Source organism: Drosophila miranda, chromosome XR (genome assembly GCF_003369915.1).
Source record: "Drosophila miranda strain MSH22 chromosome XR, D.miranda_PacBio2.1, whole genome shotgun sequence".
Lineage (NCBI taxonomy): Eukaryota > Metazoa > Arthropoda > Insecta > Diptera > Drosophilidae > Drosophila > Drosophila miranda.
In genome coordinates, this window is record NC_046674.1 from 8,640,793 (window position 1) to 8,664,955 (window position 24,163).

General features: G+C 50.5%; 1 protein-coding gene across 1 annotated transcript in view; it reads right to left on the bottom strand.

Annotated features, from left to right (window-relative positions):
• Nucleotides 1-24,163, bottom strand: part of LOC108153309 (dynein heavy chain 3, axonemal) — a 35,780-nt gene extending 11,617 nt beyond the window's left edge. Inside the window, exons 1-32 of the mRNA XM_017283220.2 lie at nucleotides 23,773-24,163; nucleotides 23,502-23,705; nucleotides 21,680-21,721; nucleotides 21,299-21,568; nucleotides 21,091-21,242; nucleotides 20,942-21,039; nucleotides 20,737-20,884; nucleotides 19,909-20,025; nucleotides 19,130-19,296; nucleotides 18,778-19,069; nucleotides 18,133-18,718; nucleotides 17,857-18,071; nucleotides 16,386-16,576; nucleotides 15,977-16,161; nucleotides 15,012-15,129; nucleotides 14,785-14,932; nucleotides 14,554-14,711; nucleotides 14,006-14,072; nucleotides 12,247-13,137; nucleotides 12,078-12,182; nucleotides 11,824-11,994; nucleotides 11,304-11,451; nucleotides 11,135-11,233; nucleotides 10,944-11,058; nucleotides 9,148-9,316; nucleotides 5,443-5,636; nucleotides 4,254-4,456; nucleotides 2,900-3,087; nucleotides 2,151-2,321; nucleotides 782-1,990; nucleotides 560-703; nucleotides 304-486 (exon numbers count right to left, since the gene is read on the bottom strand). Of these exons, the coding sequence (XP_017138709.1) occupies nucleotides 304-486; nucleotides 560-703; nucleotides 782-1,990; nucleotides 2,151-2,321; nucleotides 2,900-3,087; nucleotides 4,254-4,456; nucleotides 5,443-5,636; nucleotides 9,148-9,316; nucleotides 10,944-11,058; nucleotides 11,135-11,233; nucleotides 11,304-11,451; nucleotides 11,824-11,994; nucleotides 12,078-12,182; nucleotides 12,247-13,137; nucleotides 14,006-14,072; nucleotides 14,554-14,711; nucleotides 14,785-14,932; nucleotides 15,012-15,129; nucleotides 15,977-16,161; nucleotides 16,386-16,576; nucleotides 17,857-18,071; nucleotides 18,133-18,718; nucleotides 18,778-19,069; nucleotides 19,130-19,296; nucleotides 19,909-20,025; nucleotides 20,737-20,884; nucleotides 20,942-21,039; nucleotides 21,091-21,242; nucleotides 21,299-21,568; nucleotides 21,680-21,721; nucleotides 23,502-23,705; nucleotides 23,773-23,992 (7,368 nt within the window). The 5' untranslated portion in view covers nucleotides 23,993-24,163. The remainder of the gene's footprint in view (nucleotides 1-303; nucleotides 487-559; nucleotides 704-781; nucleotides 1,991-2,150; nucleotides 2,322-2,899; nucleotides 3,088-4,253; nucleotides 4,457-5,442; nucleotides 5,637-9,147; nucleotides 9,317-10,943; nucleotides 11,059-11,134; nucleotides 11,234-11,303; nucleotides 11,452-11,823; nucleotides 11,995-12,077; nucleotides 12,183-12,246; nucleotides 13,138-14,005; nucleotides 14,073-14,553; nucleotides 14,712-14,784; nucleotides 14,933-15,011; nucleotides 15,130-15,976; nucleotides 16,162-16,385; nucleotides 16,577-17,856; nucleotides 18,072-18,132; nucleotides 18,719-18,777; nucleotides 19,070-19,129; nucleotides 19,297-19,908; nucleotides 20,026-20,736; nucleotides 20,885-20,941; nucleotides 21,040-21,090; nucleotides 21,243-21,298; nucleotides 21,569-21,679; nucleotides 21,722-23,501; nucleotides 23,706-23,772) is intronic.

A 24,163-nucleotide genomic window follows, 5' to 3' on the forward strand; every position in this document is an offset into this window, starting at 1 on the left:
AGCCACAGATAGAGATACAGAGTCCAGTCCAGACCAGAGTCGGAGTCAGAGTCCAGTGTCCGTAGAACTTTTTTGGGGGGAAATGAAGCTATAAAATACGCCATTTTAATTTTATTATGCGCCCATCACTTGGCTGCGAGCCAAACACGAACTCCATTGACTCCAGTGACCAAACCAGACAATCATCCTCCCGCTACTGCTCCTGCTCCTGCTCCTCCACCGTTTGTCGTCTCCATTTCTGTGTGTGCGGTTGCTGCTGTTTTTTGTGGGATGTCTGTGGGTGGGAAGGGGGGCTGTACGTACACGGGAGAGCAGAGACACCTTGTCGGGATAACCCTTGGCGAAATGCCAATCACCAATTGCCGTGAATATGCGAACGATGGTCGAGTCCTCAAAGGAATCGACGGCCACCACGAACATGTGGCGATAGAGACGCGGAAAAATGAAGTTACTGCCACCCAGAGTGCCCATGGCGCACATCAGAGTCTGTGGAACGTTTCAGCGATAACTTATGGACAGTTTATGGACAGTTCATGGACAGTGGAACACTGCCACTCACCATGTCCACCAGCTCGATTTTGGTGGTATCCACCAGATCCGACCAATAGCCATGGTCCATCCAAGTGCGCAGCAGCTCCAGAGGCGGCTGTGAGCCGTAGGTATCCTTCGAGGGCATGGCCACATCATCGCAAAAAACAGTGCACTAAACATGGAGATTTCGAGAGTTACTATATTGGGGATTGGGGCTCCCATAAGGTCATAGGGGGAGGGATAAGGATACCTTCTTGCCCAGGGATGGCCCATAGACACCCTTGCGCCGTCTGTCCAGCTTGCTCATGATCGTTTCCTGCACCATCTGTGCCGAAGTGCGGGCCGAGAAGTTGATGATGTTCACGAGATTGGCGAATTTGGGAAGAGCCAGCAGGTTGCTGGTGATGATGGCGCTCTTGCCAGTGCCCGTGGGGCCGATGACCATCATGCCGTAGGACTTGGAGATGCAGAAGTCCTGCCAGTAGGATATATAGCCCGTCTCCTTGGTGGGGACGATCAGCTCGCTGATCTGCGCCTCGTCCGGAAAGTTGGTGATGGCCGAGGAGGGATCGTCCGTGGACTTTTGCCACGTCCACCAGTTCTCGGCCTCGTCGAAACGATAATCGAGGAACAACAGCTTCTCGGGGAACATCTGGCCGCGATTCAGTGAGAAGTATTTCGGCCTGGGATAGTCATCGTTCGAGCCATAGATCACCTTGCGAAGCAGCGTGTCAAAGGTCCTCTGACCGGCGCCCGTCAAGGCCGAACAGTAGGCCCAGGCGTAGCAGAAGAGGAACATCTGCTGGAACCACACCTGGGTGAAGACCTTGTGCTTTTCGAGGAAGTGCAGGAAGAACCGCGAGAACGTCTGGTACTGATACAACGGCGACAGTTCCAGCATCTGCTTGCACTGCGGCAGGAATTCCAGGGCGGCCGGGATCAGCCACTCGACCATGTCCTCGAACAGCGTCATGTAGATCTCGCTGAGGCCCACGTTCTTCACGAGGACATTGGTGAAGCTCTTGTGGAAGGCGCGCCAGCCCAGCTGCGAGGGCTCCATGTAGATCATCCCACAACGGGAGACTGTGGCCGGGGAGGCCTGCTCCAGGTCAGCGGGCTCGAACATCATGTTCATCAGCTTCGTCATCTGCATGATCTCGCCGGACATGAGGCAGAGCTTCTTGTTGTCGTCCAGCACCGTGTTGAGATTCTCAATCCACACCGCATCCACGGGGCCATCGAACATGACCCAGGCCCGTTCGCCGCGCGGTCCCTGGACCTGCTCGCGGAACGTCTTCGCGAGCACGCCGTCGGACCACTCGTGGGAGATGGGATCGAAGCGGCCGTACAGCTGGCCCATGGTGATGGCCTTTGGGTTGATGATGCGAAAAACGACCGGATACTCGCGCAGTGTTGCCTCCTCGTCCGCCGACACATTTTTCAGCGTCAGAGCCAACATCTAGAGGGGGCGACCGAGCGGGGGAGAGAGAGAATGAGGTGCAGTAGCCGAGATTGAGTCGTTTGTTGACTCATTAATTCCAGGCCATTTAATTGGCTGCCCGGCGAAATTAATAAACGTACGGCTGAAATATTTCAGCCGTGGTCCACCCGACTCTTACCTGGTAGGCGGTGGTCTTGCCGCCCATCGAGCCGCCCACTATCATAAGGCCGTGCCGCACCAGCAGCATCTCGTATATCTGCAGAATTTTCTCCAAATACCACGGTGTCGCCTGCAGATTCCTCGCCTCCAGGTTGATGTGCAGCCACTTGAGTATATCGTCGCGTTGCGGCTATCCCGCGGACGGGGGAGGATGGACAAAATGGAACATGAGTGCAAATAAAATATGAAAAAATCCAAAATTAAAGTGTTTTCCTTTTCATAAAGGTAGTACATGAGGGATACATATAGAACTTCACTTTTGGTATAGTATTATTGGTTCATAGAGTAGTAAGTTATTGAAAACTCATTCGATTGAGTAGCAGATTTCAATGATACACGATTTTTTCAGCGTTGAAGTGGCTCAGGGACTAAAATCTTCTTAAGTCTGGAAGGGATTGGAAGGGACTCTACCCATTCGTATACCCTTCTTCAATTCTTAAAATGCTAACATTCAAATTTTCTTATTTCTTTTCAGGATCGTTTATGGGTGATGTTCTTTGCTTGCGACACGGACACTCAGAAAACCTCCCACCAACTCTCTCAAGAGTATTTAACCTTCGTACATCGGTATCCGGCTAGACAGGTAAATAGTGCATGCATAGCTACATATATCATGCCTTTCTCTATATAATTAATTACCGTTTATCGCATTAATTGGCATCGCTTGCAGCTCATTAAACCTGAAAAATTGATTCAAGCTGCGCTTACCATGGGCAGATCGACGCCTGGGAAGAGATCCATGTAGATGCCAATGAAGAGGGAGATGTCCTGCTCGAGGAATTTCGGCAAATTGACATCAACAATGGCTCGCAAAACAATCTCCGGCTCCGGCAGGTCCACGTAGAGGCGTCGCAGCGATGCGGAGGCCAGCAGCACGGACTTGACGGCGCGCATACCTGTGTCGATGGATGGATAGATGGATGGATGGAAGGATGGATGTAAGTACCACTACAGGGTACCGGGAGGTGGGAGGGAGGGTCGTGGGCATTAACTTGGCATTTATGCGAGCGCATAACTCAGCTCCGTCTCGGCTTCAGGTATTTGATGGCGTTGATGGCGCTGATGGCGTCGGAGAGCCCGGCTGGCTCCTGGCTCCTGGTCCCTGGACCCTATGGCTGTGGCTGTGGCCGGGGCTTCATTATAGCGCCAGGGAAATGCTAAACTTTTGCAACGTTGCAAAAACAGCTGGACTGGACAGGACAGGACAGGACGGGACGGGATAGGACAGAGCGGAGGCGACTCCCGGGGTGAGTGTACAAATAGTTTTTATTATTACTTGGAAGGAAGGCCAACAAACATGTGTATGTGTCCGTCTGGCTGTCTATATGTGTGCATGCCACATTTGTCTCTCACACACGATGCACAAAAGCGCAGCAGCAAACTTGCAAGAAAGTTTTTCAATTTAAACTCAAAATAAGATACTGATCAAATGTACTTTGCACATAAACTTGCACACAGCTGCACAGCCAGCCTTCCTGCCCGCCCCGCCCCGCCCCGCCCTGCCGTGCCGAGCCCTGCCGTGCCTGCTGCAATTGCGGCAGCCAGCGGCTGGACAAAGATGCACATAGATACGGATACGGATACGGATACGGACGGAGTCGTAGACTCCAGACACAGAGACACACACACACACACACACACACACACACACACACACACAGAGACATAGACGGAGTGGCAAGCACAGACATGTTGTAATGTCATATGACATGTTACGTCGTAAAAGGAGCAATATCTTTGCCTTGAAACAAGCAAAAAGAAAAGTCCGAACCAGAGCCAGAACCAGAGCCAAGAAAAAACACGCACCCAGCAAGACATGAGACAACCGGAAAGCTGTTATAGTCTCCTCCCACGCCAGCACCCCAACCCCCACCCCCACCCCCAGCCACCCTTCGGGGGAAAGGAAACTTATCTACTATGGAGAGAAAAGAACACGTGTTGTTGACTACCTTTGCGCCTTATTAGCCAGATGCATCCCGGATGCATCTCTCAGTACGCTCAGGGCTCAGTTCTCAGCTCTCAGCTCTCAGCTCTCAGATAATTGCTTAGGGTTCGTACTCACCGTAATCGTAGTGGGACTGCGAGGACAACTGTTCCGAGCAGAGCTTGTAGGCCTGCACGATCTTCTGCGAGAGATTGCGGGCCATGTCGAAGCCGTTGGAGTACAAGGTGATCTCTCCGATCATGGCATAGTCGGGCACCATCATGGCCACTGTGCGGAACAGCACTTTCAGATTGTCGGGCAGCTCCGTGCGACCGGCATAGCTGTAGGCAGGAGGAACAGGACAAGGAAGGATTAGAGCGGGCCATTGGGCCAATCAAATTCATCAAAGTGCAAGTGCTAATGGCATAAATACTAAACACAGGACCCAGGCGAGAGCCCTAGGCACCAGTACCAGTACCAGTAACAGTGCCAGCACCCATTGCTATTCCTATTCTCATTCTCATTCCGAGTCCTGCCAATAACCAATATGAGTGATTGCTCTTAAGAACGTCTGGTTGCGTGACAAATTGGCAGGCAGGGCAGAAAAACCAAACCCCTAAGAGAGACCAGAGAGAGGAGCACAAAAAAAACGGGAGCTTCCTGCCAGGCAGGAAGTCTGCCTGCTGGCAGTGGCAATGGCAATGGCAAAAGCAAAGGCAAAAGCGACGTCCAATCGAAATTAAGACCTTCGCTGAATGGCACAATCAGTTATGGATAGAGAGGAAGACAGCCGGACAGCCGGACAGCAGAAGGAACCTGGAACTGGAGCAGGAGCAGGCGTTGGAGCTGGAGCTGGATCGAGGGCTAATATGCATGTTTGTCGCAGCTGTTCTGCATGCATGCCAAAGCAATAAATATCCCGATGGGAAAATCTCCAATAACGCAATAACTACCAATATCGGAACGCACAGAGACAGCCTTCCACCTTCCCACCACCCGCTCCAGTTTCCACCGGGGGCGTCGGAGGGCGTGCCGAGTGGCGGCTGGCGGCCGGCTAATAGCCCTGTCCACATCAGAGAACTGCTACCAGTCCGGCCCTTGCTCCGCCTCCTCCTTGTCCTCCTTCCCCTCCTTCCGTGTTCTGTGTAGGCCGTATACGGGGGCTTACAAAGTAACTAAATGCATTTTCAAATGCACAAACCCAAAACGAAGGAGAGCGTGTGGAAAAAATGCGATGCGTGAAACCGCAGCTGCTGTTCCCTCGACAGACAACATGCCCCATGCCCCATGCCCCACGCCCCCCCATTCGATGTGGCGTGGCACTCACCCGGGATTCATGGTTATGAATATGGAACAAGTCGGATCCAGTTTGAGCATTGTATCCTCGAAAAAGAATTTCACAACCTTGCGTCCGATGGCCCGCTGTATGGTCAGGATCTGTTGCGCCACCACCGACAGCACTTCCAGCTCGATGCGATTGAACTCGTCGAAGCAGGCCCAGGCGCCCGATTGCGCCAGTCCCTGCAAAGAAACAACGCCATAGATGAGGATACAGACCAGAGCAGAGCAGAGCACAGCACAGCAGAACAGTGCTGGGAAAAAATACAAAACACAAATAGAAACAGAAACAGAAATTCCTGGACAAGGATACGGCCACACACACATACACACACACGTACACACGTACACACGGCACACAGAACACTCGTCGAAACACTCGTGGAAAAGCAAACAGCAGCATAAACATTATTTTCCTTTTCTGATGGCTCTCGGTTTCTGGTTTCTCTGGTTCTCTCCGGGTCCGAGGGCCAGAGGTCGATGTGGGTTGGACTGGAATGGACTGGACTGGACTGGACTGGATCGGACCCTTTGATATGCCTTCCTTTTTGCATGTTGCAATAAATATGCTGTTTTATACCCAGCCCCCCTCCCTTTCTTCCCTCCCCCGTCCAGCTCCAGCTCCAGCTCCAGCTCCGGCAAAGAACTGACCTGACTGCAAGTGCCATATGCTGGACCAGAATCGGAATCGAAAACGGCATCGAGAATCGCAAATCGGGAGGATGAAACGGCATGTGATATGTCCCTTTGAGTTGCCTCCGGCCTGGCCACTGGATATTGCATGGTTAATTGAAGAAAAGGTTTGAGTTTCGCTTAATAAGGGAAATCTATAGAGCCCCCCCTCCAACAAGCGGTGGAAGCCGCTGCAGATGCGGATACGGATAAGCACATGCCGGAGAGCACATCTCGTATCAAATGTCCATATTGTACGAGTAATTATTTGGAATATTCTGCAATTTATTGGAATATTCTGCAATTTATTTCTCTTAAAGTAACCAATAGCTTTGACACATGAAAAGGTTAAAAATTGACCAGAAAGTACAGCAGAAGAAGTCACAATTAACCAATAAATTCATTTAAAAATTGATAACCATTGTCGAAATTGTGTTAAGAAACTCTTTTCACATACATCTGATGTATGTACATCTGTATGTGTGCATATGAAATGGAGCCCCCAGGCATTGTGCTAGTTTCTGCTTGTAATAACAGTGCACAATGCTATCGTGTTTGCCATTTGTGATTATTGTTATTTCCCAAAATACGAGCAAAAAACAAGACTTACATTTTACTATTAATTTGAAAATATTTGATGCAAATAAATACAATATTTCATATTTAAATGAGTATAATTTATTTATATTAAATATGGATCGTTCTAAAAATACTACCATGGCCAGAAGACAGATGCCTACAACCCATATACTAGTAAAGCCCGCCTTCAAATATTGGAACTTTGGAGAAACAATAACCTACTCAAACACCTCTACGGCTGTGTGCCCGGAACGGGGGGGGGGGGGACAGGCCTGCTCTATTGGCCTTCCGCCTGCTTGGTAGCCACACAGCTAGTTTACATTCTATTGCGCGTTCGCACGCTTTTTCCAGTCACTGTGTTGTCCCTCCTGCCACCCGTCGTTCGTTGTTCTGGATGCTTGGCATGCGGCTATTGTACAATTAGCGCCTCTGCATTGGTGGTTCTGGCGCTGGCGATGGCGATGGCGATGGCGACGGCTATGGCGATGGTGTTGGAGGAGCTAGTGTTGTGTTAGGACTTTGTTTGTCCAGAGGAAGCGCGAGTGAATGCCGTGGAATGGAGCCCGGCAAAGAGCAAAGAAAAAAAACAACAACAAAAAAGTGGCACAGAGCACACTTTGAACTCCATCCACAGAGTGGTTTGGCGGCGGCATTGCCAGCTAACCCAACGCCCCGTCCTGGCCCCCGTCCTGGCCCCCGTCCTGGCCCCCGTTCTGGCCCCCGTCCTGGCCCATGTCCTGCTCCTGGCTGTGCTTCTACAGCTGCGATAACTTTTTGCCATCCATTGGATGCGCCTTTTGTTTGGTGCGTGGCATTGTGGATGCCGCATGCCACACAGGCGGACGGGCTCCGGACTCCGGACTCCGGACTACAGTTCTCTGCCATTGTTGTGGCCATTTTATTTGCATTTAATTTATTTACGATTACTTCTCTCTCTCCCTCTCTCTATCTCACTCTCTCTCTCTCTGTGTGGCACAAAGATGCAGAAATTGCTTTGGCATATTTCGAATATTCTGTCAATTGCAAATTATTTTATTGTCGCAACATTGTTACCTCCCCCCCCCCCCCCCCCCCCCCCCCCCCCCCCCCCCCCCCCCCCCCCCTCCCCGTCCCCAGAGACATTCCTCCAGCAACAAAGCAAAAGTCTGTCTGTCTGTCTGTTGGCCGGAGGGTGAAAGGAGGAGAGTGGCAGTAATGGTATACGGATATACGGATACTTCCTAGAGATTATTAGAACAGAATAACGACAGTCATCATCATCCAGTTGGTGACACACACCGCACGCCACACGCCACACGCCACACGGCACAGACGGAGAACGACTTTCTAAAACTAGACCAGATGGGGGGCATCATTATCATCGAATGATCATTCGAGTCGTTGCTTGGATGAGCCGCAAACCAAATTAAGCAATAAAAAAGAATAAACAAATGTTAAACACTCCCCTCCCCTCCACTCCACTCCAAGTGGTCGGCAATCGCATAAATTCATTAATTTAAATTGGGAATTGAGAACTGAGAACCCAATTTATGGACCCCATGCGACAAAAACTACACAAAGCTGCCTGCCTGGCTACAAAAGTAGTCGCTCCTCTTTGCTCTCCACTGCGCTCCTCTCTCCTCTCTCCACTCTCCTCTCGATATTAATAGAAATCCCATGCAAATGAGCTTGAAGTTTGCCTGATCTACGGTGTGTATTCCTTCCCCCCCCCCCCTCCGCCAGAGAACGTGGCTTAAAACTATTATGCAATTAGCCGTGTGAGCGTATTAAGCGATTATAGCCTATACATAAATTTTACGACAAGATTTCAGCACCCACTTAAGATGTGCGTGAGGGCATAGGGAGAGAGTGGAGGGTAGTGAATAGGACTCTGCTCTCGGTTAACGACCTGTAAATAAAAATTTGCATAAACCTTAAGTGGGACCTGCACGAAAGTCCGGCAGCGCAGGGCAGCGCAGGGCGGAGAAGAGCAGGGGGCTGCGCGGCCCATTACTTTCACAAACTGGCTAATTAGTCAACGGTCCGGGCAAATGCGATTATCCCGAATGCTGCATAAATTTCAATAAACACACAGATACACCCACACTCGGACGCCGGCTCTGGTGTGCCGGGGGGAAAGGGAAGCAGGAAGGGAAGCCCCGACTCGGCGGCTCCATTGTGTCTGACATGAAGAACTCAGCGTGTGGCAAATTAACCGACTTGCCCACACTCACACTCGCACTCACATTCACATCTATGAGTGCTCAACGATTGTTGCGTGTGTGCCGCCGCATCCAGACGAGTTCTTTGCCTGATTAATGCTCTTGACTCTTGATTCTCTTTTCGGCCATCAATTAGAAAGCCAAGCCGTCGAGCAATAGAGCAGGCCACATCGCAGACAGTGCGACGCTTTTGATAGAGAACCCTGTTGTTGTTGCTGTTGTTGTGTGGGAGCTTCACTCACCTTGAAGAACTTGCCCAGCGCCTTGTAGTCCAGGCCATCGGAACAGTTGAAGACCACACACTTCTTGGCCACGGCCTTGGCCAGATCCTTGCAGGTCTCCGTCTTGCCAGTGCCGGCGGGTCCTTCGGGCGCCCCGCCCAGGCACAGCTTGAGGGCGCCCATCAAAGTGCTGCACAGAGAAAGCGGGGAATTAGAAAATAGTCGAGGTTCTGCAGCAGCAGGAATAACTACATAAATGGGTCGGTGGGGGCACCGGGAGCAGGGTGGGGGCGGAGGCGGAGAATGCCGTGCTGCATGCTTTTAATATCTATTTTACATTTTTTCACATTTCTCACGGGCAGCAGCTTAAAAAATTGTCATTTATGGCTATTTTCTCTGTGCCCTCCTGCCACCATGGCTTTATCCAGCTCTCGGAATCGCTGGGAATTATGCCCTAAAAGGGGTATATGGACTGGGCCATCATCGGGCATGCCAGCCAGGGGGGGGTGAAGCAGTCTCAAAGGGACACCTCTGCCAAAAGCATGCACTACCGATGGATTGATTACTGATTAAAGAATATATATTTATCTCAAGTTTGGGTGTCTTTTCAGATGTGTATTTGTGCTATCCGAAACCCTCTTACCATTAAGCAATGATAAGGCGATAAGTCGTTTACAAATCCATCCACCATTCATTATTTATTCATATATATTTCGCGCCATAAAAGATCTATCTAGTTATAAATTATTGCCAAACATTTCCACTGAATATCAACACTATTCATTCCAAAAAATGAATACTTTTACTCTTTGTATTCTGAATATTAAACTTGAAACCCCCCCTGCCCACCCCTGCCCCTAAAATCTACAAAATGCCTATCCTTTGACACTTTTTCTAGGGCATTGCCCGCCTCGAGACCCATTCCCATGGATTACTACATATATTTTCATAAATTTCTGCCGCTGCTTGTTTTGCTTTCAGTTCATATTTTTATCATATTGGCAGGGCACCCACTTCGTTGGGTGAAGGGGGGAGGGGGGTAGGTTGGTTCAGTGTTGGCCTGTGCGCATATATTTTTTAGCTTTTCCGTTCATAGCCATACGACGAAATATCTATATACTCGGTTTCAATTTTTTGTTTGTCTGTTTCCTCCCCCCCCCCCTGGCCCCTTCCTATTCGTTTTTTAACTATCGATACATGTGTGTGTGTGTGTGTGTGTGCTGTTGTGTTTGTGTGAAAAACTGTCCAACATTGATTTATTTGTTTAATATAAAAGTTTTATCGGAAACCCCATTAAAATGTCCTTTCTGCCAGCTTGCCAGCGACGGCACGGCACGGCCTGCCTACAGCCTGTGTGTCCTGCCAGCCAGCCTGTGTGTCCTGCCGTTGCCCAGATCCTGCCTGGTCTCTCTTCCAGGTCCAGGCCCAGGCCCAGGCCCAGGTCCAGGTCCCCGCCTGGTTATTGTTGGCATTATTTTGTATGCGTGTGTGTTTGTCGTACGGCACGGTAGCAGCTTAAACATCAAAAAGGTTTTCAGCTCCTTTTTTTTTTGCGTATTTTTACGTTTTGTTTGAAAAATGAAAATAAATTTAAAATGCACCGAAATAAAATAAATATTTTTCCAATAAACGTTCCTGACTTTAGGACTCAGGGGGATGGGGGAATAGAGAGGAGTGAAGCACACACACACACACACACACAGACAGCTGCTTTCGCAACGGTTTGTCAATTAATATTTTTGGATATTTCCATAAAAAGAGAGAGAGAGAGGACTAGGAACAGGGAAAGGGAGTAGAAGTGGAAGAGGAGTACCCACCGGTAGCAGCGATCCGTTAGTGGAGTGACCACCAAGCGGGGCAGATTCCCCAGATATTCCATGCCATATTTAACATCTGTGACCACCATACTGACGCACACCCAATCCTCGCTTTCTGTGGAAACGTTGAAATGTAGAACAATGATGATTTATGCGATGGAATGTGGATGCGAATGTGGACGGCCACTCACTGTCATCGACCTTCCAGTAGTAGCGCAGCTGGGAGATCCAATCAAAGTCCTGTATGTTGGCCACCTTCGTATCCGTGAGATACTTGACCACGTCGCGTGCTGCAACAAAAGATTGGCCAGAGATTAAGCTACTGGCAGAGGGTAATCGGTAATCCCGCCGTTCACTAACCGTGAACATCCAGGACAATCAACGCCTCCACGGCAATCCGTACGCCCGCCTGCAGATCCGTTCGCACCAGCTGCACCAGGTCGGCAATCTGGGTATTGGACTTCGCCAAATAGGCCGGCAGCGCCTTCGTCTCGATGGCCTCCTCCACCTGCAGGAAACAAGGGAAATGAAGAGCATAAAGTCTGTGAGAAACTGCAGCAAAGGCAACGAATATGAAGTAAAATATGATTTGCAATTTCGCTGCCGCAAAGGAGCTGAGAGCGAGAAAACTTCTCTCAAAGTCAAAGCCCAAAAGGGAAATGCTCCACAAAGCAAAGAGAGAGACAGAGAGAGAGAGAGAGAGAGGCAGGGAAGGCGTCTGATGAGCTGGGACCTGGGACCATGAGCTAATCTCACTGTCAGAACCACTGAGAGACGGCTCTCTCGTCTGACAGCCAACTGATGGACATTTGTTGGTCCCAGATATGAGACCCTTGCGGCTATCGCGGTTTTTATTGCAAAAAGGAATCGTCCTGCTCACCTCATAGGTCCAGGCCATGCAGGAAATGCCCTGGACCACCTGTCCGGGCCAGGACACCACCCACGAAATGCGCTCCACCATCGAATAGTCCTCCCAGGCCTCGCGCATTTGCTCCTTCACGCTCTCCAGCATCACCATCTCCACCTCCTTCAGCCAGATCTCGACCAGGCCCTGCAAAAACGGGAAATCATCAACGAAACATCCGGCACAGGAGGCAGGGGGCACGGGGCAGGTGGCAGGCACCAGTGTCTTACATTGGCCGCCTGGGGATTGATTTTGCGCACAAGGGCAACGCGCTCGTCCTCGTCGCTAATCATCTCCGTGATCTCCATTTGGTCGTCAAAGGTGAGAGTGCCAATCTAATCAACAGAAAAGAGACCGTAAGGATGGAAAGGGAATATCCCAGCTGGGGGTAGGGCTCACCCCCTCGAAGCACTTTCTCAAGTGCGGCTGGACCCGCATGGGATCCTTCGTCTCGGACAGGATTTCCAGCAGTTCATCGTTGGACAGGAAGAAGAAGCGAGCGAAGAACAAACGCTTCTGCTCGAGGTACGTGTTGAGGCCCTTCTGGACCGTCTCCAGATCCTCGATGGCCTTGGTGAAGATCTCCAGCATTTCCGGGTACTCGGTGGCCGCCATCACATGGCGGTCCTTGATCGTATTCTTCATGATCCGGCGCCAGGTCTTGTCCACGGCCTTGAAGTTGCGTCCCTCGAGCGGCATCTGTCGCATGATGTCCTCAGAGCTGAATATGGGCTCCAGATACATCCACGTGACCTGCACCTGGGTCCAGGCATCGATGATGTTCTGGATGAGCAGCAGCCGGGCCTCCCAGTCGTCCGCCTTGGAGCCCAGGGCCACAATGAAGGGCGATCGCTTCATGGCCTGCGTCCGCATAATGTGGTCGTCCAGCAGTGTCTGTATGTCGTCGATGCTCGCGAGGATGTGCGTGTCCGAGTCGCGGTACTGCAGCACCTCGAACATCACATCCCGCCAGTCCGCCTGCATGGTCTTCAGCCCCAGGTTCAGGTCGTACTCCTTGCCCGCCGCATTCGCAATCTCCTCCAGCTGCGGCAGTATGCTCATGATTTCCACGTCGATCATGTCCTTGAGCGAGGGAAACAGCTTCGGGTTAACCTTGCGTCCCAGTATCTGTGATATCTGGTCCCAGTGCCGCTTCTCCAGTCCGTGGCGACAAATCGAGTCCAGAACGGGCAAGTAGATGCGGAACTTTTCGATTTTCATGCGCATCTGTTCGGCGGCCCGCTTGGCCACCGGATTGTAGGCCAACTGGCGGGACAGCTTGTACATTATCTGCAGGAGGGGGTACCGGCGACAGAACAGGACGATAAGTGGATAATGGAGGATATGCAGGACATGTTTCTCTAGCCATAAGAAAGATATGCTTTTAAACAGGTTTTCAATGAGGGTATTTGAGGCTTCCTTTCTTGTTGTTGTACTCGTTTTTTTTGTTTTTTTTTTCATTTTTAAGGGGTCTCTTGCGTCCCCACTTTGCCGCTTCAGCTGTGCCGAAAAATTCAATTCAACTGACTTTCCTTTTGCGCCTTTGTGGCAGCTTTTTTTCAGCCCTGCTGACCCCAGAGGGACACAGGGACAGCCCCAGCACCAGCCCCAGCCCCAGCCCCAGCCCCAGCCCCAGCCCCAACCCCAACCATGCCAGTCGAGACTGCTGGGACTTGGCTTCCGAAGCAGCCGCCAAATATGTTGGGCATTTTTTCCTTGCATACTTTTCGGCTGCCAAGTGGAACTTTCTTTTTTTGTGCTGCTGGTGATGGCCCGGCTAGTCCGTAGTAGTATTGCTGCTGCTGCTGCTGCTACTGCCGCCCGAGGTGGCTTGAGGTTTTTAGTTGCATTTTAGTTGCTACATTGGCTTACAGACGGACAGACAGACAGACAGACAGACAGACAAAGAGACACACGAGACAGACAGCTGGATGGACATAGGGAGAGACACAAAGAGAGGAGAGCGACAGGATTGGGAACTAAAGCCGGAGAGCCATGCATGGATGGCCAGTGGAGGAGCTATAGAAATCCGACAACAGCTCAAACTTTGTCGGTCGTTGCTGGTTTTTATTTCCGCCAGCTTCTGGCGATGACTCCCTGCCATGGCCATGGCCATGGCATGGCTCGGCATGACAACTTCCGACTTGCAACTACTTACCTTGTGCATATTCTCCACTTGCTCCCGCACGCCATCCGCATTAAGGCATTCGAAGCGCTCGAACATCCTGCAAGGACACCGAGAAGAGATGTAAATAGAAGTACACAAGCAACACACACAAAAAAAAAGTGGGATACAAATGGAAGCGGGAGGAGCTGCAGCTCTGCTCTCCCTGGAGAAGAGAATAGTGGCAAGCATCATAAGCTGGCCCGGCCCTGGCCCTGGCCCTTTGGGCACTCGTCGTAGCTCAAAATCGGACTATTTTTACGCCGCACTTGAACTCAACTTTGTGCTGGCATTTTCGCATGGGGATAGGAATAGGAATCGGAATAGGAATTGGAATAGGAATTGGAGTCGGAATTGGAGTCGGAATCGGCTCTTGGAATTGGTATTGGGATTTACGTGCAGAGCAATGCCAGTGGAAATGATGGCTCGGATGTGGACAAATATTTTGCGCCACACTTGTGTCCTCTGGCACCTGGCGCAGTCCTCCGTTTTGCAGTCCGAAAGTATAATTGCAATGGGCTCAAATGTCGCCAGTCGCTTACCAAATAAGATAATCCTTTTCGAATTCGTAGGATGTCTTCCACAGCTTCTCGATGGGTTCCATTTTCTCAATGATCTCCGCCAGCAGGGGGAAGGCGGATACATCGATTTGCAGCAGGGTCTCCTCCACATTGATGGCCTTTGCCTCGCGGCTTAGATTCTGTTTTTTTTTTTGTTTTGGGGAACAACGATTAAGACTAGTTTGACGATGGTTTGTCGTCCTTTCTGCTCACCTCAATGGTCGTGAAGAGCATATCGACCGTATCCACCCGCTCCTTGAGCTCCTCCAGGGTGAGCACATCGCGGATTTCGCGAATGCGGAACCCGTCCATCGTCCGCTTCTCTTGGGCCAGCAGCTTCTCGAACTCTGCCCGCCGCTCGCTGTAGGCCAATGGCGCGGAATGGAAGGTCGTGTCAGCTTAGCATCAGGGGATCTGTATATAATCTGCATTTCACTTACCGCAAGGCCAACTCCAGATTGTCACGGACCACCGCCAGTCGGGCGGCACTGAGATCCAGGACCTCCTCCAGTTCACCGGGCAGGGTAAATGTGCGTGTATTCAGATGGATTTCGTCGCCTGTTGGTAGCAGGAGCAGCAGCAGTAGCAGTAGAAGGAGGATACAGATGAGACCATGACTAGACTGAAGGATGACTGGAGGAATCTCTCTCCATCCCTCTCCATCTCGCTCTCGCTCTAGCCCTCTTTCGAATTGTTACACATTGCTAATTAACTGCGCTTAACTCTTAATTAATTGGCTGCGCGAGTGCTTCTTTTTCGGAACAAACTAATTAATTAGATGTACGTCACGAGAGTCCTGTAACTGTATGGGCCCCCGACAAGTCCTATCTGTATCTACATCTGCTTACAGCCGTGTAAGCCACACACACACACACACACACACACGCAGACATTGTGGCAGCTATCCGAAAGATACACACAGGACTCGACACTTGACGATAACTCGCAATTGTCTGAGATGAAGAGAGTTCTGCGGGGGCCTGAGCCTGTCTGCATTTGTCGGTTGTCAAAGCAACTTTCACACATTCATGAATTTGTTAAGCTCATTATGTTGCATTTTCGGGGGTTTTAACGGAGCTCAATGTTTGGTGTGTCTCACCGCAAGTAATTATAAAACCAATTAGTAGACTCCTCTCTGCTTGTTAGTTGAGGTTAATTATGTTAAGCGAGAGACTCCTGCTACTGTACTCTGCCCCACTGCCCACCCATGGGCAAACAGTGTCTAAAGCAAACAAAACCCTAACTGGTGAGATGGAGAGATGGAGTGAGAGGTAGACCAGGACCAGACCATTGCAGGTCTGGGCTTGGGCAGCTGCACAAACAGCAGAACCAGAAGCAGAGCCAGAACCAGAGGCTCCAAGGGTTGGGGTTCGGGTTCGAGTTCGGGCTGCATTCATGCACTCACTGGTCAGGTATGTGTGTGTCAGCAGGAAGACGACGCGCTTCAACACGTTCTTGATTTCATCCTTTATGGCAAATATGCGCATCTCCCGACACTCGTTGATGTAGTTCTGCAGGGCCACCACCTCTGGAGTCTCCTCCGGCCTCTCGCCGGCCTTCATGGACATCTCCTCCAGCTCCTCGCAGATGCTGAAGTGGCAGAAACAAAAATAAAAAAAACGATAAGGTGAACAGGTGAGCGGGTGAGCGGGTGAGCGGATGCACACACATATGGAAAAGTTATCTATTAAGTGGCAGTCAGTGGAGGAGTCAGCATAAAAGTTAAGTGAAAGAGCACTTGCACTTCATTTAGCTGATGCAATCGGCAATCTGCCCCTCTGCACCGATTCCAGGGTATGCCGCACGGTACTTACGCTCGGTTCTCGTTCCAATTGAGGGCTTTATAAAAATCAATTATGAAATCGTAGATACTCTGGACATACATCCGCAGCGTTAGCTTCACATGTCGGTTGTCCAGCATGAACAGGTTCATCGGGATGAAATCGCGCAGATAATAGGTCGTATCGCTCACGGCTCGCAGTTTTTTCAATAGCTCTTGGACAACCTGTTGGGAGACAGGAAGAAAGGGACACCCGGACCCAGGGGCGGTGGAGTGGCCAGTTTGGAGAGGGGTTTTAGTATATACACACACACACACACACACACACATGTAAGAGAGGGAGGGAGAGAGTGCTTAGATTAAAAATACATATGTATGTATAGCCTTTATCCAGTTTTATCTCTGATTTGCAATCAATATTGTTCAATGCGTTTCACGGGGGGTTTCGGGCTCTGCCGAAAACTTGTTAATTTTAATTGTAAATGTTACAGTTCCTAACCCCACGGCACAGTCGAATGTCAGCAATCAGTATGCAGCACATGCAACCGCATACCCAAACCCAAACCCAAACCCAAACCCAAACCCAAACCCCTGTTGATGCGTGCACCACTGATCCACTATCCACTATCCACTCCATTCGTGTGTGGACCGAGACGCACTCGCATTACATGCATGAACGGACATGGAAACGGACACGGGCCGGGCCGGGCCGGGCCCGTTGCTGCTGCATTCGCAGTCGGAAGTAATTTTTATTTTATATAAATTGCACAAAAAACCCAAACGCAAACGCAAACCAGAACCAGAACCAGAACCGACGAATCGAGAGAAGAGGAAATTGTCGGTCGTTTCATAAAACTTAATGAATGCGAACAAGCAAACTGTAGTGGCAGAGTGGTGGAGTGGCGGAGTGGCAGAGTGGCAGTGGCAATGGCTGCCTGGGGGCCATCGAACGGAAGGGGTTAATTGGGCGGATGAAGGACGACCGAGCAGAGCAGAGCGGAGCAGAGCCTGTGAGCCTGTGAACCTGTCACTGGCATCATCGTTAATGCACTGATTGTCTAAGTACAGACAGATGCCCAAATTTGTACAGTCAACAGTCGTCGGGCTGGGAGGCAGAGTCGTAATTAAACAATGCATGGTGCCTGCACCATATCCCAGAGAACAAATCAGGAAATCGAGAAATCACAAATCTGATGGACGGCGGATGGTAGGCGGATGGTAGAAGGCCTGCAGACAAGGTGGAACTCTTGTCAAATTACACAAATTGCCAGGCACTTTTGCCACCATCCCACCAGCCTCCCAGCCTCCGAATCCCCCTGCCGCCTGCCCTGTCCTGTCTGTCAGCAGTCTATTAATATTGCATAATGAAATTTTATGTTAATTCTACGCATCATTGCGTATAATCAAATCGAAATAAATAATTAAATCCATTGCTAGACGACAGAGCCCTAAGGGCACGGACCAGGGAGGGGTGTGGAGTGCAGTGGAGGCCTACTGCTACTCACCAACAAATCGGGCAACACATTATCCGTCCAAGTCTTCTCCACCATGGGCAAGATCAGCTTCTGGAACAGTCCGTAGTAGTACTTGTAGATGGGCTTCAGATAGACGTGGACGCCGCGCCAATTCATCTTGACAATGTCCTCGACCTTCTGGCAAAGATCTATGAAATCATCGTGATCCTCGTCGATGAATTGCAGAAAACCCTTGGCTTCGGAATCTATAGAGCAGGAAATCCGTTGAATGCGAGTGAAATTGGTGGCACCACCGCACCGACTCACCTCCGCCGGACATGATGAACTCGAGGCGTGGTATTTCATAGCCCACGGCCAGTATGGACTTGAAGTTTTCCGTAAAGATGCGCGGCAGCTCGTTCATGTACGGATACACGTACAGCTTGTGGTCGTGGTCCATCTCGAACTGGGCCACGTCGTCCACCTCGGGCGACATGTCCACAAAGACATTGATCAACGGCTGCTGGAAGGGGTCGGCGTCGTCGTCATCGAACACATAGATATTCGCATTCGGACGGACGCCGGGACCCATCTCGATGGGATCGTTGTCGAAGTGAGCGCCCACCACGGACACGATCAGCGTCATCATGGGCGTGCGACGGAGGTTGGGATCGAACATGGAGTACTTATCGATGTTGTTGCCATCCTTGTAGGCGCACAGCACCTTGAACAGGTAGTTGATGCTCTTGGTGATCAGGCCGTTCAGGTGCCGCGACATCAGAGCGTGAATGCAGTGGAAGAGGATGGCCGCCTTGCCGCCGTATTTCCCGAACATGGGCACCATATCCCTCCACGTGACACGCATGTCGTTCATCAGATCCGCACAGCGCGGCAGCCAGTCGGTCAGGAGCAACTAGAAAGGGAACTAGGTCAATGTCAGTCTTCGCAGCAAAGTCTTGGTGGTCCACTTACATCCCTGACCTCGGCACAGCTCTTCTGGACGAAGGCACAGACGGTGTCGGCATCCATCGGCTGTTGGGCCAGCAGCAGCTGGGCCAGATCCACCACCACCAGATCATCGTACAGATCGTACCAGAGTCGATTCAGAGCCTGCACGGTCGGATGGGAGATCATGAGCAGCTCGCATATGCGACTCTTGCCCATCAGCAGATTGGAGCGCCAGGGCACCGGCGGAACGATGATGAGCATGGGATAGTCGGGCGGGTCCATTTCCAGCTGCAGGCGTCGTCGCTCCATCGTCGATCTGTGAATCAGGGGAGCATGTGTAATTGGGGAACCTTAGAGCCGATGCCACTCCACTCACTGCAGCAGGTAGCGGAGGAACGTGCGCTTGACGTGGTAGCGAAAGTCCTCCTGCAGATCGATGAGGCACACGATGATGAGAATGGCCACGTCGGGGCGCACGCCGCGGTCTCCCACGAACAGGTAATCCATTAATATAACTTCTGGCGGCAGTTCGGGCCAATGTTGCTGTAAATGAGTTCATTAGACATGGTTCCTGCCTTTGATTCTTCGGGGAAAGCGACAAGGGAAAGGGAAAGGGAAAGGGAAAGGGAAAGGAGAACTAATTCGAAACTTTCCCCCTGGCGCTTGTGGCGTTTTTCTGGGTTAAGGATTAAGTGTGGAATGGGACGAGATACCTTTCGACAGCTGTGTGCTTGTGTGTGCATGTGTGTATCTGGCTAATGCTCATTAAGCCGCCTCGCACTCGGGCACTGATTTGCCGTCGGAGCAGGCAAGTGCTTGACTGCTGCTGGCTGCTGGCTGCTGGGTGCTTATATCCCTGCCAAACTTTGTTTGGCGCTCACGTCAAAACATCAACACGCGCCCCGTCACTTGTCATCTCATCTCATTCCACTCCCTACTCCTCCCGGTGCTCCTCCTCCTCCTCCTCCGCCTGAGAAGGAGCGTGTTTAATATGCTCTCGCAATGCCAGGATGAAACTTTTTCGGCGCAAAAGTTCTCCCGAGCGAGCACCAGTTAAGTTTTGCTAATAATGTTGACGCTGCCAGAGACACTGCCACTTCCGCATCCACTCCGGAACACTCCGGAACACTCTGGGACTCACAGACATGGACTTACCTCTTCGTGGAGTATGAATTTCCAGGCGTCGCGTAGCAACGGGGACTTGTCATCAATGAATCGCAGGGCCTTGCGTATAAGTCTCGATGGATATGTCTCCACCTGCAGTATAGAAATCTGCAAAAATGAAACGAAAGAGGAGTCAGGTTCAGATTCAGAATGTTTAAGGGCCTCTCCATCAAATTGGGTGTGATTCACGCCCCTCCCACTCCCAGTCCCATTCCCACACACACACACGTTATTATGGTTCTTTCTTTGTTTTTTTTTAACAACTAATCACGTTATTCATAACCTCCGACCACCATAATATTTACGAGGTATGAATTATATAATTTTTATAAGCACGTTCCCAGGAAAAAGTGAGGATGGCGCGACAAGGGGGGGGAGGTGGGGCCAGCTTAATTTACTCGCACGCTCACGCACACATATTTACTTTGTATTAAGTTTATTATTATCATTTTTTATGTACGAGGAGGCGCCTCCTCCTCGGACACGGGCATGGACACGGACATGGACATGGATTCGGCCTCCGAGTCACAGTCAAGAGTGTAGTCCACGGAGTCCACGGAGTCAACGATAAAATTTATTTATATCCATGCCTGGTGCTCACTTTTGATGGGTTTTTTATGGGTCTTATGGTCAGGGAGTCTCATTGCGGGCTGGGTATTTGGGCTTTCAATTTTTGTTGCCTCTTTCTTTCTGTCTTTTTTTTTTGGTTTGTTTTTTCGGATGCCTTGCATAATTCAGAATTTGTTTGTACGACACGTGGACACGTTTACACGTATCCCCGGAACTATCATCTACTCGTAGAACCCCCTTTTTACTCACACTCCTCATTAGGCATTTGTAGCGCTTCTGTATCTTCAAGGTGAACTTGGAGTCGGCCTCGTCCAGAGCCTTCTGATATTTGATCATCATGGAGCGCTTCTGATCCTCGGGATCCACCGGCAGCAGTGGCGACATGTAGGAGAAGCGTCTGCAGGGAGTCGAGGAATACAGTACTGCGAAGGGCAGGAGGCAGGGGGACACTCACGTGGCCTCCATTTTCTTGAGGCAAAAGAGAAACTCCTCATTGGTCATGAAATCCTCGCGACAGATAAGCTTCTTGCCCACTTTGCAGGGATACTTTTTCTACAAAAAGGATTATAAGGATTATAAGCGGAAACGAAACGGAAAACCCACTCTGTCTGGATCTTTTTTATGCTTTTTTGCGCAGCTGAGCGGATCGGGATACTGGAGCTGGCCATGGCCAATGTTGTACTCGGCCTCCTTGATCGCGGGCTCAATCAGCTTGTCTATGACCTTGCCCATCCGGATCAGCTCGTTGCGGCACTCTAAAATGTACGGAAACTGTAGCAAAAAGTGGACTGTGTCACAGTGTGGGACTTGCCCTCTGGGGTGCGCAGTGCGTAATGGTCTCCCGGCTTGAACTTTTCCTTCTTGGGCTTCTCCTGGAGCGTCTTGACCCGCATATGTCTGGCGGCTGGCGACCGGTAGGCGGCAATCAATTCCGAGGGAGAGCCGTGCTGCCGTCTCAGCTGATTCGTCCACAGGGAGGACCTGGTCCCACAATCAAAGTAGAAGATCCTTACACGACGCTGGCAGTACAGGTCCAGCAGTTGGCTGGTCATTTCATAGATTTCCTGCTCACTGGGTCGCACTGGGGGGCAGTCGGTGTATAGGTGGACGGGCAGGGGGGGGGGGGGGGACGGGGATGGTGTCAAATTTGAAATAATGCAGCGTTATGTAAATATGAACGATTATTTATTACCGCCAGTCATCCATTTGTCAATCCAGGGAAATTGATTGCAGGCTGCAGCCAGGGGGGAAAACAAACCAGAAAATATTGAGGGAAAAAAATGCAATAAAATGAAATGAAAATTGAAAATGTCATTTAATATTTGACCATCGACTTGATATGTGTGTGCAATATATACGGGAGGATATATTATGTGTGTGCACATACAGAGGAGTCTGTCTGGACTTTTCAAATTTGATTTTTACTCCGCGCTCCGCTTCTTTTTTGTCCGTCGCGGCCCGCCTCAAAGGCAGTGCAAATAAACTTGTTTGTGCAACATGAAAATTGTTTTAAATAAAAGTCACGGCAGCAAAGTTCAATTTTAAAATGATTAAACTGAAATTAATTTCCATTTCGGACACACACACACACACACACACACACACACACACCCACACGCAAACACACACCTACACAGACAAAGAGAATATGCCCCTCCCCCTCTGGGGAGCGGGAGTGCGAGTGGGACCTGGATCCCTGGACAGAGGATGAGCATCCTCCGCGCTGTGGCGGCTATCGGTGCGGCTGTCACATTTTTATGCTAATGTCCTCTCTATCGAAAACACGCTTTTATGGCATTGTGCAACATGCCCTCCTATTAGTCCCCCCGCCGGCTAGGGGAGCATCCATTCCCGGCATTAAATATTAAAAAACTAGACACAAAAATGAAACATTTTTATTACAAACTAGCGACAAAAGTCGCTCCATGACCCAGGGACCGAGACACCGAGCCGGGGGAGATACGAGCGATACGGTTCGAAGGGGATTCTATGCGACTGGGGTATGCCCCTTGCTGGGGTCCCATGACAGAGATATTGGTGGCTCAGGGGGACAATATAGAGGGTTCTATATTCTTATGGAAAGGTTTCTTAGGAAAGGTTTCCAAATCTCCCCCAAGAGAGTGTTCTTTGGACTGATCACCGAATGCTTCGGCAAATCCTATCAAATTCGATCCCAATCTCAAGTTTTATACCGAAACCCATGTCCCTCCACGTCCTGGAAGGGTATTGTCGAACCAAAAAAAGAGAGAGACATAAAAATTGTCCATGTAAATGCTAAATAAAACACTATGATAAACATGTTGTAGAGTCACTCGACCCCGCGCCCTGCCCTGCTCCCACACCTGGAACCCCCGGCACCCCCTGGCACCCCCTGGCACCCCCTGTCACCCATGACACCCCTGACATCCCCGTGGCACTGCCTCAACCGGATGCCGTCGTCCTGCACTCCCAAAGGATATTCAAATAAATGTCATACGCATTTGTTTTTCGGTTTTACCTTTTTTTTCACATTTCGGTTATAAAATTTTATGTTAAAAGGATAATGTTTGGAATTTTTATGTTTACAGGTGAACAATTTTCCAACGAACAGCAGCAGCGCAGCAGCAGGTGGCGGAAATGAGGAAAACGCGAGCGGGGGGAAATGTGGAAAAAGCAGGGGGATACGAGGATAGGAGGCTAGGAGGATGCTGCTGTTTGCCGCTGTTTGCCGCTGCTGCCTGTCGGGGCATGTTTTTCGCATTTAATAAAGTATTAAGTGTTATGCTTTTGCGGTAAAGTTCTCACTCATTGAATAACGCAAAATGTCTGGCAATTTGTCGGTTAAGCCCCCGCGAGCGTGAGCTCTGCCCCTGCCCATGCCCCTGCCCATGCCCCTGTCCGTGCCCCTGCCCCTGCCACAGAAGCGAACCAAACGCCTGAGATAATGCGCAAATGTTGTTCAATTTAATTGGTCCCCATTCTCATTCTCATACCATCCCATCCCAACCCTATTCTGTTGTGCGTGCCACACTCACCCAGCTGATTGAAGTTGTACGTGTGATCCTTGGCATCGCGCAGCGCCTCGAACTGTTCAGGCATGACGATGTCCTCCAGCTGGAGCTCCTGGAGGCTGTCATCGTCGCATTCGTCGTAGGGATCCTTCACAAATTCGAGGTTGTACGAATGAAAGTCGAACTCGCGATTGCAGCGACCCACAATGTTGTCGTTCTGCATGTGCGCTGTGAAGTCGAGAGTGGAACGCCAATTGGTGTACGGATTGGGGATATTTACGCAGCCGATACCTACATATCTTCTCCTTCAGGAACTCCTTCACCGGATCTAGGGGCAGCTCATCGAAGCCGTAGGTCATGCTGTAGAAGGGGCAGTCGTTGAGGGGACGCTTGGCGGACTTCTTCTGAGCCTGCGAGACGTGCACCAGGTGCATGGTGCGCCGCCTCCTCACCCGGTCATCCTGCAGCCGCTTGTCGCAGTACGGCCGCTGTTCGGGGGCAATCTTCTTCTGCATGATGATGCTGGGTGTATGTGCTCGAGGGATCTCTCAGGCTGTCTCCTTAAATGTGAGTGGTGTGGATCCTGCAGCTGGTATTCAAATCAAACACAACGAAACACGATTTCTAGTCTGGCTGGTATTTGTTTTAATTTATAGGAAAGGCAGCAGCACAGCACGGAACAGCAG